The sequence below is a fragment of the Aureococcus anophagefferens genome, assembly GCF_000186865.1.
Source record: "Aureococcus anophagefferens unplaced genomic scaffold AURANscaffold_4, whole genome shotgun sequence".
NCBI classification, from domain to species: Eukaryota; class Pelagophyceae; order Pelagomonadales; family Pelagomonadaceae; genus Aureococcus; species Aureococcus anophagefferens.
In genome coordinates this window covers 122,502-135,786 of record NW_008705564.1, presented here as the reverse complement: position 1 = coordinate 135,786, position 13,285 = coordinate 122,502, and the positions used below count along the sequence as shown (strand labels likewise).

The following is a 13,285-nucleotide window of genomic DNA, read 5'->3' as shown; positions in this document are numbered from 1 at the left end:
CGATGGCCGTGCCCAGGAGGTCGAGGACCGCGGCCGCGAGGACCGCGCTCGGGTCGGACGGCGCCGGCGCGGCGGCGCCGCGGGACCGCCACGCCGCGAGGACCCGCTCCAGGTCCGCGACGGCCTCGGGGTTCCGCAGCGTCTGCAGGTTCTCCCGGGCCGGGTCGCCGCGCGCGAGGGCCCGGACGACGCGCCGGAGGTACTTGCCGCTGTGCGTCTCCGGCAGGGCCTCGACCGCGAGGTAGTCCGCGGGGCCGTAGTGGCCCCCGAGCGCGCCCTCGACGGCGCGCGTGAGGGCAGCCTTCCGCGCGCGGTCCGGCGGCGGCTCACCCGCGCGGAGGACGCCGACGACGAGGGGGTCCTGGCCGGACAACTCGCTCGGCGCTCCGACGGCGACGCAGTACGCGAAGGGGCACCCGTCGGCGCCGAGCACCGCCGCCTCGATCTCGCCCGTGGACAGGCGGTGGCCGTTGCGGTTGATGACGTCGTCGCTGCGGCCGAGGAGCACGTAGCGTCCGTTTCCGACCCTGGCGGCGCGGTCGCCGACGCGGAAGCGAAAGTCGCCGCCCGCGTCGAAGAAGTAGGTCTCCCGGAAGCGCTCCAGGTCGCCGACCCAGCCGCGTGCGCCCGCGCGGGCCGCGTCGCCCCAGAGGGTCCGCGCCAGGTAGGGGTAGGGCGCCTCGACGACGAGGTCGCCGACGGCGCCGTCGTCCGCGGGCCCTATAAAGCCGCCGTCGTCGTCGAAGAGGAAGACGCCGCAGTCGACCCAGGGCGCGGGCGTCGCCGTCGCGTCCGGTAAGAGCGGCGCGCCGTAGGGGTGGCTCAGGACCATGCCGCCGTGCTCCGTGGCCCAGTAGGAATTCACGTAGTTCGGGACCAGGTGGCGCATCGCGTAGCGCTAGACCTTCGGCGCCGTCGGCTCGGCGCAGAACGTGGCGACGCGGAGCGCGGAGAGGTCGTAGGCTTCCAGGTCCGCGTCCTTGCCGGCGGCCGCGAAGGTCTTGACGAAGGCGACGCCGGCCTTGAAGACGGAGACGGCGTAGCGCTCGAGCACCGCGGCGAAGCGCGTCGCGAAGGGGCTCAGCGGGGACGAGTTCGTGATGACGCTCGTGAGGCCCATGGATAAGGCGCCGTAAATCATGTAGGACTGGCCCGTGATCCAGCCCGGCGTCGCGGCGACCATGACGACGTCGACGCCGGGCGCGGCGTCGAAGTTGCCCTGGAGCGTGAGTAATACTCCGGAGACGTAGCCGTGGCAGTGGACGACGCCCTTCGGTCGGCCCGTGGAACCCGACGTGTACAAAACAAAAAGAGGAACATTGGCCTCGACGGGGACCGGTCGAAGCAGCTTCGCGAGGCGCGATCGGGCCGACGCGCGCGGCCGCCGCTTCCGCCGCGCGGCGAGATCCGGTCGGCCGCGCGCGCCGCGCCGCGCGTCGAGATCCGTCGAAAACGCGAGGACCAGGGGCGTCGCGTCCAGGAGGTCGACGGCGGCGACCGCCCGGGGCCGCTCGAGGCCGTCGCAGAGCACGAGCGTCGGCGCGAGGTCCGCGACGCGAGCCGCGACGCTCCGCGGCGCGAGGCCCGGCGCGCACGCCGAGTAGACGGCGCCGAGGCGCGCGCCCGCGAGGGTCCAGACGAAGAGCTCGAGGTGCGTGTTCGAGAGCATGAGGATGCGCAGCGGGTCGAGGCCGAGCCGCGCGAGCGCCGCCGCAGCCGCGGCCGCGTCCTCGACGACGGCGCGGTAGGCCGCGCCGCGGCTCGCGGCGGGCGCGCCGCGGACCCAGTCCTCGCCGTCGTCGATCACGGCGGGCCGCGCGCCGAAACCGTCGCCGACGTGGCGGTCGAGGGCGTCGAAGCACGCGTTCAGGAAGCCGCCCGCGAACCAGCGATAGAACGGCGCCTCGGACGCGTCCAGGACCTGGTCGAAGGGCCGCCAGGCGCCGAGGCCGCAGGGGTCCCAGGCGTCGCGCCAGCCGGCCCAGCCCTACTCGGAGCGGCGCAGCCACGCGCGCGCCTCGGGGCAGAACCAGTGCGCGAGCGCGGACGCGGTGTCGCCGTGGAAGGCGACGCCGGCGGCCGAGCGGTCTGACGACAGCGGCGGCGCGCGCAGGAGCGCCGCGTCCGCGGAGCCGCCGAGCAGCGGCGCCGGCAGAAGCCAGGGAGGGTCAAAGAGTGATGCGGGCTGCTCGTCGAGACGATCGGGCCGGCGGCCGCGCCGCGCGCCGCCGCCCGGCTCGGGCGGCAGCGGCGGTCAATGGGCTCAGCGCTGCGTGGACATGGCTCAGCGCGCGGTCGTCTAGATGATTGCGCTTTCAAGGTCGGGCTCGCTGGCGCGCGCAGGATTCATGCGAACGCAAAGCTGGCGGCGCGAAGGGCTGGCGGCCGCGAGTCGCTGCTGCAAAGGCTGTTGTTGCTGTGGGCGCGTCGCACGCGTCGCGCGCGTCGCGCGGTGCTTCACATCGCCGTCCATGCGAGGCTGGCACGGATTCGAGAACACAAAAAGGCTGCGTCTATCGTCTCGCGCAATTTTAAGTGAGCTGCAAGAATCTCGATTGTTGAACAAATCGAGGCCAAGCCTGGCATGGGGCAGCCCGCCGATAGCCCGCCGTAGCAGCCCGCGTGCTCAGCCGCGTGATGGCCCGCGCGGCCGTCGTCTTCGCGTGCGTGGCCGCCGCGCCGCGGCCGCTGCCGGCGCCCATCGATCGCATGGTGACGCCGTCGCTGGACGATGCCATCTACGGCGACATGCACGGCGTCGTGCCCGGCGTGGCCTACGGCAACGGCGGCGAGCCCCACGCCTCCGAGGCGGAGATGCATCGCCTGAACGACGAGTGCCAGCGCCAGTTCGCGGAGACGGCCGTGCCGTTCGCGACGGCGAAGCGCCTGGCCACGGCCAACTACTACGAGACGACGTCCGACTTCCAGGGCTTCCGGAACCACGACCTGCTCCCGGAGAACGAGGACCAGTACTCCTGGGGCAACCGCCTGCGCCGCGGCGTCCCGCTGACCGCCGGCGACCCGAACGAGGACGTGACGATCGCGTTCGGGACCTGCGAGGTGGAGGACGTCGACGGCGGCGGGACCTGGGCGAGCGAGCGCGTGGGCCCCTTCTACTCGTCGGGCGGCTACGACTGGTGGCAGCTCGGCTGGGCCGACGCGCTCGCGCTGACGGACAAGCTAAAAGGCGGCGGCGTCTACATCGAGGCCAACTCCATCGTCGTCACCGACGGCGCCGGCGCCGTCCTCGGCTACCCGCCGATCCACGTCCACCACGTCCACCTCGCCTTCGCGCCGGGCGTGCGGCCGCGGCTCGGCGAGTACTACTGCGGCCTGGGCGCGTCGAAGCCCTGCTACAACGCGTCCTGGTTCTTCGAGTGGCGCGTTCCGGCGTCCGGCGCGCGCGCTTCCGGAAGGCGTCCGTCCCCGGCAGGCACGGCGACTACGAGTGCCGGAGCGACCGCGGCGGCGTCGCGTGCCTGCACGAGACCTGGCCCCTGGGCTCCGCCAAGTTCGCGGGCGAGCCCGTCGACCTCGAGGGCGAGATCAACGACGTCCGCGCGCGCGGGTCGCCGCCGCTCGAGTGGTACTTCCAGACGGGCATCCGCTGGCGCCACGGGCGCGACTTCGCGGACGCGCCGCAGGTCCTGTCGAGCTTCATCACGGGCGTCCCGGGCCGCACGGACCGCAACAACCAGCAGACGTTCGTCCGCACGTTCCCCGCGCCCATCGACTACGACAGCATGGCCTGGTCCAACGTGAAGATCCCCTTCAACGGGCGGCTCGTGCGCAACAAGGTGCACAGCCACATGACGGCCTTCTACAAGCTCCTCTGGGTCGCCGGCGACGTGACCCGCGTCCTGGACGGCCGCTACGCGCCGTCGTCGGTCTTCCAGGCCTGGCGCGGGGCAGGAAAAGGGTGCGAAATTCCCAACTTCAAAGGCTCCTATCTCGGCCGTTTTCCACTCGTTTCGGCTGATTCTTGGACGATCGATCATCTCTTGGAACGGCCTCGAAGCGTGGATGCTTTTCCGGAACGCGAGCGCGCGGAACACTCATGTTGAAGCGACGTTGAATCACCCTTTTGCTGCCCAGGCCTGGCGCGCGCTCGACGTGCGCGACTTCGGCTTCGCGGACGCGCCGGCCATGTTCGACGACTTCTACGCGAAGATAAACGCGGACGACGCGCTCGACCTCGTCTGCCTGGCCGAGTCGGACCTCGAGGACGTCGGCGGCCGCTGGTACGACCGGCGGCCGAAGGCGCGGTGCCGCGCCTGGGAGTTCCGCGTCGGCGACGACGCGTTCACGCTGGGCTGGAACGTGCGCAAGCGCTTCCCACTGACGCTCGACGAGACGGCCGACTTCGACGGCGTCATCGTCAGCCGCACCGTGCCCCAGCACTTCGGGCAGATGCTCACCTACGTCGACCGCGACCGCGGCTCCCGCGCGACGTGCGTCATCACGTGGCGGCGCCTCGACGCGCCGGCCCTCTCCTGGGCCGCGTTCGCCCGAAAGCTCCCGGCGGGGCCGACGTGCGAGGAGGGGTTCTCCGAGTTCTTCCACCAGCTCATCTCCTGGACCATCTACGAGCGGCCGGACATGCCCGACGCGCTCGTCCGCGCCGCGGGCGTCGCGCTCGCGCTCGTCTACTTCGGCGGGCCGGCGGTCTGCGTCGCGGTCCCCGCGTGGCTCGCGGCGCGGCGGCTTAAGCGGGACTAGGTTATTACATACAAAAGTTCCGTCTTTCTATCTGGGGGGTCAACAAGGGCAGGCTGCCACGAGCGACCTCGACCGGGCCCGCGCCTCACAGCCCCAGCGCCTCGCAGCAGAGCTCGGCCGCCTTGACGCTCGATCCCGGGTTCTGGCCCGTGATCAGGTTGCCGTCGCGGACCGCGTTCGGCGCGAACATGGCGCCCGGCATATATTCGCCGCCCGCCGCCTGGAGCTCGTCTTCGAGCGAGAGGATCTTCTCCTCGAAATTGCGCATCCCGATGACCGCCGCCTCCTCCTCGTTCGAGAAGCCGCAGACCTTCTTGCCGGCGACGAGCGGCTTGCCGTCAACCGTCGCCTTGAGCAGGCCCGTCGGCCCGTGGCACACGGCGCCGACGACCTTGTTGGCGGCGGCGGCCTTGGAGACGATGTCGGCGGCGCCGTCGGGGAAGTCGACCACCGTGCCGTGCCCCCCCGCGAGGAAGATGCAGTCGAAGCCGTCGGGCGAGAGCGCGGAGACGGCGACGCTGCTCTCCAGGATCTTGATGTCGCCCGTGGTCTCGAACTTCGTGTCGTTCTCGGTCTTGAAGCCCTCGCCCAGGGAGAAGGCGTCGATGGGCACCTTGCCTCCCTTGATGCTCGCGATGGTCACCTCGCAGCCCTTGCCCGTGAAGGTGTAGTAGGGCCCCGTCACCTCCTCCATCCACGCGCCCGACGCGTGGCCCTGGAAGGTGTCGGCGCTCGTCGTCAGGATGACCACCTTCTTGCTCATCGTTGCGGCGGGAGTGCTTGGACCGAAGAAACGCGACAGCCACTCCATAGATGCGGCAGCCCGCGTGGAAGTCACCTAGTTTGGACTTCGAACAACGTTGAAGTACAAGATAGGGGAAAGTGCAGTGCCGCGCTCACTCAAACCCACTTACTGCGCGTCGAAGGTCGCGCGGGAAAACGCGACAATCGCCAACACGGCGAAGACGGCCTGGGAGATGAAGGACACGCCGAGCTCGCCGTCGTAGGTGTCGTCGCCGAGGTGGAGGTTGTCGAGGTACTGCGCGCCCGTGTTGAAGCACGTGCCCGAGTCGACGAGGTCCGACGGGCAGGAGACGGGGTAGCGCCCCGTGCCGTCCCAGACCTCCTCGCCGAAGTAGCAGCCCTCGTAGTAGGCGATGAGGAGCGCGGAGTACGTGCTCTGGAGCGGGTCGACGTCGTAGCAGTACTTGGCCCAGGCCTTCATCTCGTTGTAGGGGATGAGCAGGCCGCAGAACGTGAAGAGGAGCATGAAGATGGCGATGGCCTTCTGGCGGCTCGGCTCGAAGTCCGCGGACTCGTGGAGCCCCGCGAGGAGCAGCCCGAGGAAGAGGCCCAGCAGCACCGACGACGCGACGGCGCCGTAGAATTTCGACAGGAAGCCCGGCGACGACGAGTCCCCCAGGTCCGCCAGGTAGTAGATGGGCACGACCAGAAGCACGGCCGACGCCGCGTGGATCGCCGCGAGGAAGCACGCGTTCGCCGCGTACCACGGGAACAGCGCGTAGAGGCCGTTCCGCGCCTCGCGCCTGAGCACGCTCTTGATGCCCGGCACGTAGAGGATCGTCTGGATGAGCGCGTTGCACATGGCCAGGCCGATGGTGTTGAAGAAGAGGGCGTTGATCGTCGAGATGTCGTCGGACTCGACGGGCTCCGAGCCGACGTCCCACCAGAGCAATCCGAAGATAACGCCGATGACCAAGCGCGTGCCCAGGAACGTGCAGGCCTCGCCCGGGTTCGACACGAAGTCGACGGCGCAGCGCGCCAAGAGAAAACCGAACTGGCGGCCGTAGCCGACGCCGTAGGTCTGGTCCGCCGCGGCGACTTCCGGGGACGCGCACGCCCGTTCCAGCTCCGCGGCCTCGACGAGGACGTCGCCCTTGGCGCGCCACTTGGCCGCGGCGCCGTCGGCGTCCTCGCGGAGCTTGTTCATGAAGAAGTCCAGCGGGTTCTCCTTCTCGTCCGGCCGCCAGGCGAGGTGCGCGGCGAAATACGCGACGACCGCGTCGACGCGGCCGTGGTACGCGACGCGCCCGCCGTGGAGGAGCGTCACCGTGTCGAAGCTGCGCTCGAGCGTGCGCATGGACGGCTGGTGGATCGTCGCGAGGACGACGATCTTCGTCCTGCGGGACACCTTGCGGAGCATCGCCGACACCTCCTCGGCGCGCGTGCTGTCGAGCCCCGTCGTCGGCTCGTCGGCGGCCAGCACGCCGAAGCCGCCGGAGTGGTGGCCGATGAGCTCCATGCCGATGGAGCAGCGCTTCCGCTCGCCGCCGGAGACGCCGCGGCACGTCGCGCACCCGATCTTCGTGTCCGCGCACGTCTTCAGGCCCAGCAGCTCCAGGATCTCGTCGACCGCGGCCTCGGCGTCGCGGCCCCGGACGCCGCGGAGCAGCGCCGTGAACGCTAAAATCTGCCGCGGCGTCAGCGTCGTCAGCATGACGTCGTCCTGGGGCACGAGGCGGCTGCCGCCGCGCCGCGCGACGGGCGCGGCGGACACGCGGCCCAGGAGCACGCGGCCCGACGCCACGCGCCGCCCGGCCGACGCGCCGACGTCGCCGATGAGCGTGTGGAGCAGCGTCGACTTGCCCGCGCCCGAGCCGCCCATGACCGCGCCGCACTCGGCCGCGCGCCACGTCGCCGACACCGACTGGAGGATGACCTTCTCCGCCGCGGGCGGGCCCACGGCGACGACGAGGCCCGCGGCGCTCAGGTCCGGCGCCGGCGCCGCGTCCGCGACGGCGGCCGGCGCGTCCTTGGCGTCGACGGGCGCGACGGTCGTCCCCGCGGCCGCGCGCGCCGCGCCGATCGCGACGCGCGCCCAGGGGAAGGGCCGGGGCTTCTCCGGCTTCACGCGCCGCGACACGTTGTGGTGCAGCGCCACGTAGGCGCCGCAGACGATCGCGACGAAGAGCGCGGCGAAGCACAGCCCGTCGCGGTCGAGCTGGTCCTCGTGCAGGTCGACGCTGCTCAGGAAGTCGTCGCCCGTCGCGAAGCAGTCGATGGCCGCGTCGTCGCCGTAGGTCCGCGTGTAGTTCGTGAGGCGCCGCTCGTACTCGTCGCAGTCGCTCGAGTCGGCGAAGGACACGCCGTGGAACTCGTTGATGGCCAGGATCGAGTACGCGTACTGCAACGGGTTCGCGTAGTAGAAGGGCTTGAAGCCGTCCGGGATGGAGTCCAACGGCAAAAAGTAGCCGCAGAGGCAGAGCTGGAACATGCAGACCGGCAGGTAGGCCTCCCGCGCCTTCTCGAGCGTGTCGCAGAAGCTGCCGACGAGCGTGCCGAGGAACGCGCCCGAGAGGATGACGCCGTAGACGGTCAGCGCGAAGATGGCGACCCGCGGCGGCTGGGGCCGCAGCGCGACCATGGGGTAGAGGATGAGCACGTAGGCTGAGGTGACGCAGAGCTCCACGAGAGCCGTCGACGACACGAAGGCCAGGAACCAGGGGAAGACGCCGTAGAGGCCGTTGCCGTGCTCGCGCTTCACGAGGGCCTTGAGCTTGGGGATCTGGAGGCACGTCGCGCCCATGATCTGGATGTTCGTCTGGATCATGACGAGGGCGAGGCAGCCGCAGACCGTCTGGACGTCGCTGTCCGTCATGCGGTGCCCCCGCCGCCAGAAGAGGCCGCCGGCGATTATGGCCAGGAGCGGCCGCGTGAGCGTCGACCGCTGCCGCGCCTTGTTCCTGGAGAAGTCGGCCATGGTCCGCCGGAAGAGCACGCGCGTCTGCGTGAGGAGCGACGTGCCGTAGGCGTGCTCGTGGTGGCCCGCGCTCGACGTCTCCACGGCCTCGGGCCCGCCCGCTGCCTTGCTCGTGCCCCGGGCCCACGCGTCCACGGCTTCCTTCGCGCCCGCCGCGTCCCGCAGGCGCCGCGAGATCTCGTCGATGGGGTTCGACCGCGGATCGTCCATGGCCCAGCCCAGGCGGCCCAGCGCGACGACGGAGAAGGACGCGTCGGCCGCGGACGACGCCGCGGGCTCGGCGAGCCGCGGCGCGAAGAAGTAGCGCTCCGCGGCGTCGACGCGGCCGTGGTACGCGACGCGGCCCGGCCGCCCGGCGAGCAGCGTCAGCGAGTCGAAGCGCTTCAGCACGCGCCAGGACGGCTGGTGGATCGTGCAGAGCACGACGCGCCGCGCGCGCGATCCCGTGCCGCCGCCCTCGAGGTCCTTCTCGAGCTTTGCTAAAGACCCGCGCGCGGTCCGCGCGAGCGTCTCGACGACGGACTCGGCCAGGGAGCTGTCGAGGCCGGACGTCGGCTCGTCGGCGGCCAAGATCTGCGCCGCGTCCTCGTCGATGAGCTCCATGCCGATGGAGCACCGCTTCCGCTCGCCGCCGGAGACGCCGCCCTCCGCGCCGTAGTCGCCGACGACCGTGTCCGCGCAGCTCCGCAGCCCGAGGTCCGACAGCAGCGCCTCGACGCGCCGGGGGCCCACGCCGCGCAGCGCGGCCGCGTACGTCAGGATCTGCCGCGGCGTCAGCGTCGTCAGCATGACGTCGTCCTGCGGTACCAGCGCGGCGCACGACCGCCGCGCGGCCGCGGACAGCGCGCCGCCGCCGAGGCCCGCGAAGCCCCGCACGCACGACTCGTCGAGGTCGCCGACGAGCACGGAGAGGAGCGTCGTCTTGCCCACGCCGCTGCCCCCCATGATGGCGCTGAGGCAGCCCCGGCGCCAGCCGCAGGACACGTCGCAGAGGATCGGGGCCCCGCCGACGGCGCTGACGCCGAGGCCATCGGCGAAGAGGTCGCCGGAGAAGAGGCTCGAGCCGTCGTTCCCATGCAGCAGGGGCTTCCGCTCGGGCACGTCGGGCACCCACGGCGGCATCGCGCGATTTATGCTTCTCGGCTGAAACTGCACCTTCGCTGCAAGGCAGTCGTATGTGCCTTTTTGGTTTCAGATTGATATACGATAGCTCGGTGGCCGTGCGGAGAGAGCGTCTCCTCGGCTCGGCCCCGGTCGCGGGCCATGCCGAAGGGGCAGGGCTACTACGGCCCCTACCTGAAGATGTCGAGCCCGAGCAACCCCGTGGCCACGTTCCACTCGAGCAGCCGGCCCTTCACGGCGCCGAGCAGCCCCGGCAAGGCCGTCTTCCCCGAATTCGCCGCCGTCGGCGCCCGCGTCCCTCGCTTTTCGCTTCGTTGCAGCGCGCACGGCGTGCCGCGCAGGTCTACGATTCGACCATCTCCCCCGTCCTCACGCCCCAGACCCAGCGGACGGGGCCCTCGTGGGCGACGGGCCTCGCCACGGACCGGCCGAACACGCGCGAGAAGCTGCGGTCGCTGGCGCCGACGAGCCAGCCCGCGCACCTCCGGACGCGGCCCATCTGCAAGAGCGCCCAGCGCGGCACGCTCATCCTGCCCGAGTCCATCTGCCGCGGCGTCGGCTACAAACCGAAGCCCTCCGCGCGACCACGCGGCGACCTCTACTCCCACCACCCGCACTGGGTCGCGGGCGTCTGACGGCCAACCGCGCGCCACCCGCCTCCACACCGCTTCGTCCCCCCCCCCTCGTGCTCGTTTTCCGTGCGCCCGTTGGACGGGCCCCACGCCGACGACCCGCGTCACTCTGTCTGCCCCCGCGCTCTCTCGACCCGAACGGTAAAAGAGGCCGATCGCGTCCCTCCGCTGCGGGCGCGCGGGTCGCGTCGGGCAGCGCGGGCGCGAGGGAGCGCGCGGGGACCCCCGGCCGGAGAGGCCGATGCTGCAGGGCTCCCGGCTTCAACGTCGATGCATTCGCGCAGAGAGCCGGGACAACGCGAAAGATGATGGTGGAGAGCTAGGCCCCGGGTGAGTGGTGCGGACCATGGGGAACGGCGGCAGCTCGTTCAGCGGCATGGCCTCGGCGCTCCACATGAGCGAAACGCACATCCCCGGCCTGCACACGGAGAAGTACAAGAAGGAGGTCGACGAGGAGGGCGTCGTCAAGCCCATCCACATCGTCGGGACCGTGACCAAGGTCGCGGGCGAGAGCCTGCTCCGGAGCCCCTTCGGGGGCGACTGCGGCGTCGCCTGCCAGGTCTCCGTGTACAAGAACGACGGCTTCCCGCTCAAGGGCCAGATGGAGTACCTCTTCACGGGCACGGAGGCGTTCCGCTTCGAGGTCCAGGGCCACAGCGCGGAGAAGGGCACGGTGCCGCCGACGGAGCCCGTGCGCTACCTGCTCGACGCGGACATGTCGAAGGTGACCTTCAAGCTCCGGGAGACGCACTCGGAGCAGTACATCGTCATGGACAAGAAGACGCGCGAGATCCGGTCGCACGCGACCGACCGCAAGTGGGAGGGCCTGACGGTGCGGCCCAACGCCATCATGTTCTGGGAGCGCCACTGCTCGTCGTCGCGCAAGGGCGAGCAGTCCATGCTCCGGTCCATGCTCCACGCGCCGATCCCGATCCCGCGCCTCGCGAAGGAGCGCGTGTTGAAGCTCGGCGACACGGTGTCGGTCTACGCCATCCCGACGGACCTGGGCGACGGCACCATCGCGCTCCGGCCGACGGACGAGGGGCGCCTCGTCGTCTGCAACAGCGACACCGTCGCGCGCGCGCTCGGCTTCAAAAAGTACCCGAACGTGGACTCGATCGTCTCCGGCCAGATGCGCACGGTCACGCCCGTGCCCATGAGCCAGCCGACGAACTCGCCCGCGGACTCGTCGGACGACGAGGTCATGACGGCGCGCTCCACGGTCGCGCGGCCCGGCCGCATGTCCGGCGGCCGGGACCCCCTGAGTAGGTTCGGCTACTAACGGCGGCGGCGGACCGGGGGTCGGCGGCGGGCACGGTCCTTGCCGGCCGCGTCATGGGACGTCCGCCGCCGCGCGCTAGAGGGCGATGTCGTCGAAGTCGTCGTCGTCGTCGTCGTCGTCGGACCCGGACCGCGACCGCGGCCGCCGGCGGACCATCTGCGCCCCGAAGCCCAGCGGGCTGAAGACGGGGTCGCTCGACGCCGGGGACGCGGACGCGCGGGACACGTAGAAGCGCACGACGAGGCCGCCCGTCAGGAACGACGACAGGAAGATCGCGAAGAGCAGTAGCCTCCGTCCCGCGGCGCCCGCGGGCGCCGCCGCCGCCGCCGACGAAGCGAAGCACGACGTCTCGCGGCAGACGCCGGCGCCGCCGGCGGCGCTCGCCGCGGCGCCCGCGAGGACCGCGACGGCTCGGAAGCCCGCGTCGTCCTCGACGTCCGCGACGTTTTTTTTCGCAGCGGCGAACGCGCGGCACGCGTCGTCGTAGAGTACGACGTCGTCGTGGCCGGCCCCGATGGCGGACCAGGCGGCGCCGTCGTCCTGGAGCACGGGCGTCGCCGAACCGTTGGCGACGGCGGCGACCATGGGCGCCTGCCAGCCGCCGTAGCTCGTGTCGCAGGGCGCGGACGCGTTCATCAGGCAGGCCATGGGCATCCTGTTATTCAGCACCACGACGCAGGCGCCGGCGACCGTGGACGCGAGGCGGACGAGCTTCGCCGCGCGCGTCCGGCACCCCAGTCAATCGGCGTAATAGAAGCCGACGAGGTGCACCGAGCAGGCGGACGACGGCTCGCAGACGCGGCGCGGGCCCGAGAGGCCGCGCACGTCCTCGAGCATCGCGTCGGGCGCGGCGGTGCACGGCGCCGTGCCCGCGTAGGACGGCGTCATGTCCATGGCACGGGCGCTCGCCAGGGCCGCGAGGGCCAGCCGGAGCCTGCCCATCGCCTCTCTGGCAGAGCGGCAGCCTCTTCAATGAGTTCAGCGCGGGGTGGGTGAACTCATAATAAAATCAACACGCGACGATGCGCGCCCTCGCGTCGCAGCTCGCGCCGCGCTGCGCGCGCGCATACGCACGCACCGGCGCGCGCCGGTTCGCGGCGCTCGGCGACCACTTCTTCGGCGCCGACGGCGCGCTGGCCGCGGAGCCGCACCACGTGGACCACTTTGCGCTCTTCGGCGTCGCGGCGCACTTCGACGTCGACGGCGCGGCGCTCGACGCGGGCCTGCGGCAGCTGCAGCACCGGCTCCACCCGGACCGCTTCGCGAGCGCGCCCGAGGCGCAGAAGCTCCTCGCGGACGCGGCGAGCGCGCGCGTCAACGACGCGCTCGCGGTCTTGCGCGATCCGCTGCGCCGCGCGGACTACGCGCGGTCCCTGGCTACCGGCGACCTCGTCCTCGACGACGAGACGCGCCAGGCGCCGGGCGCGCTGCTCCTGGCCGTCATGGAGGCGCGCGAGGCCGTCGACGACGCGGCGAGCCTCGAGGACCTCGCGGCGGTCGTCGCCGCGAACGACGGCGACGTCGCCGCGGCGACGGCCGCGCTGCGGGAGGCGCTGGGCGCCGGCGATCTTGAGAGTGCCGCGGAGCGCATCGTCGAGCTCAATTTTTACGGCAAGATCGACGCGGAGGCGCGCGAGGCCGCGGACGCGCGCGGCTTCGGCGAGCTGCCGCGGCGCGCGTGGTAGTAACGCGACTTCTCTCAGTGTCGAAGTCCCCCGCGCGGCTCTCGCACGTGCTTACGCGGCCGGCGCGCGCCGCTCAAAACTCCTTCATGGACGGCGGCCCGACGGAGGAGAACTGGGACGGCGT

At 71.5% G+C, this 13,285-nt stretch overlaps 5 protein-coding genes across 5 annotated transcripts; 2 read left to right on the top strand and 3 right to left on the bottom strand.

The window, feature by feature from the left end:
* Window positions 1–2,637: 2,637 nt before the first annotated feature.
* AURANDRAFT_61973 (hypothetical protein) lies at window positions 2,638–4,719 on the top strand (the record flags this gene model as incomplete). The annotated part of the gene is made up of 3 exons (XM_009036461.1): window positions 2,638–3,368; window positions 3,434–3,887; window positions 4,096–4,719. The coding sequence occupies 3 exons, from the start codon at window positions 2,638–2,640 to the stop codon at window positions 4,717–4,719; spliced, it is 1,809 nt and encodes a 602-aa protein (XP_009034709.1).
* Window positions 4,720–4,804: 85 nt separating this feature from the next.
* Window positions 4,805–5,482, bottom strand: AURANDRAFT_58727 (hypothetical protein; the record flags this gene model as incomplete). Its single annotated transcript, XM_009035954.1, has 1 exon — window positions 4,805–5,482. The coding sequence occupies one exon, from the start codon at window positions 5,480–5,482 to the stop codon at window positions 4,805–4,807; it is 678 nt and encodes a 225-aa protein (XP_009034202.1).
* Window positions 5,483–5,629: 147 nt separating this feature from the next.
* On the bottom strand, window positions 5,630–9,562 carry ABC4 (putative ABC transporter; the record flags this gene model as incomplete). The annotated part of the gene is made up of 1 exon (XM_009035953.1): window positions 5,630–9,562. The coding sequence occupies one exon, from the start codon at window positions 9,560–9,562 to the stop codon at window positions 5,630–5,632; it is 3,933 nt and encodes a 1,310-aa protein (XP_009034201.1).
* Window positions 9,563–9,703: 141 nt separating this feature from the next.
* AURANDRAFT_61971 (hypothetical protein) lies at window positions 9,704–13,161 on the top strand (the record flags this gene model as incomplete). The annotated part of the gene is made up of 4 exons (XM_009036462.1): window positions 9,704–9,856; window positions 9,904–10,100; window positions 10,558–11,395; window positions 12,520–13,161. The coding sequence occupies 4 exons, from the start codon at window positions 9,704–9,706 to the stop codon at window positions 13,159–13,161; spliced, it is 1,830 nt and encodes a 609-aa protein (XP_009034710.1).
* On the bottom strand, window positions 11,555–12,313 carry AURANDRAFT_77962 (hypothetical protein; the record flags this gene model as incomplete). Its single annotated transcript, XM_009035952.1, has 1 exon — window positions 11,555–12,313. A coding segment is annotated over one exon (759 nt), but the record flags the coding sequence as incomplete, so codon positions are not given.
* Window positions 13,162–13,285: the final 124 nt, after the last annotated feature.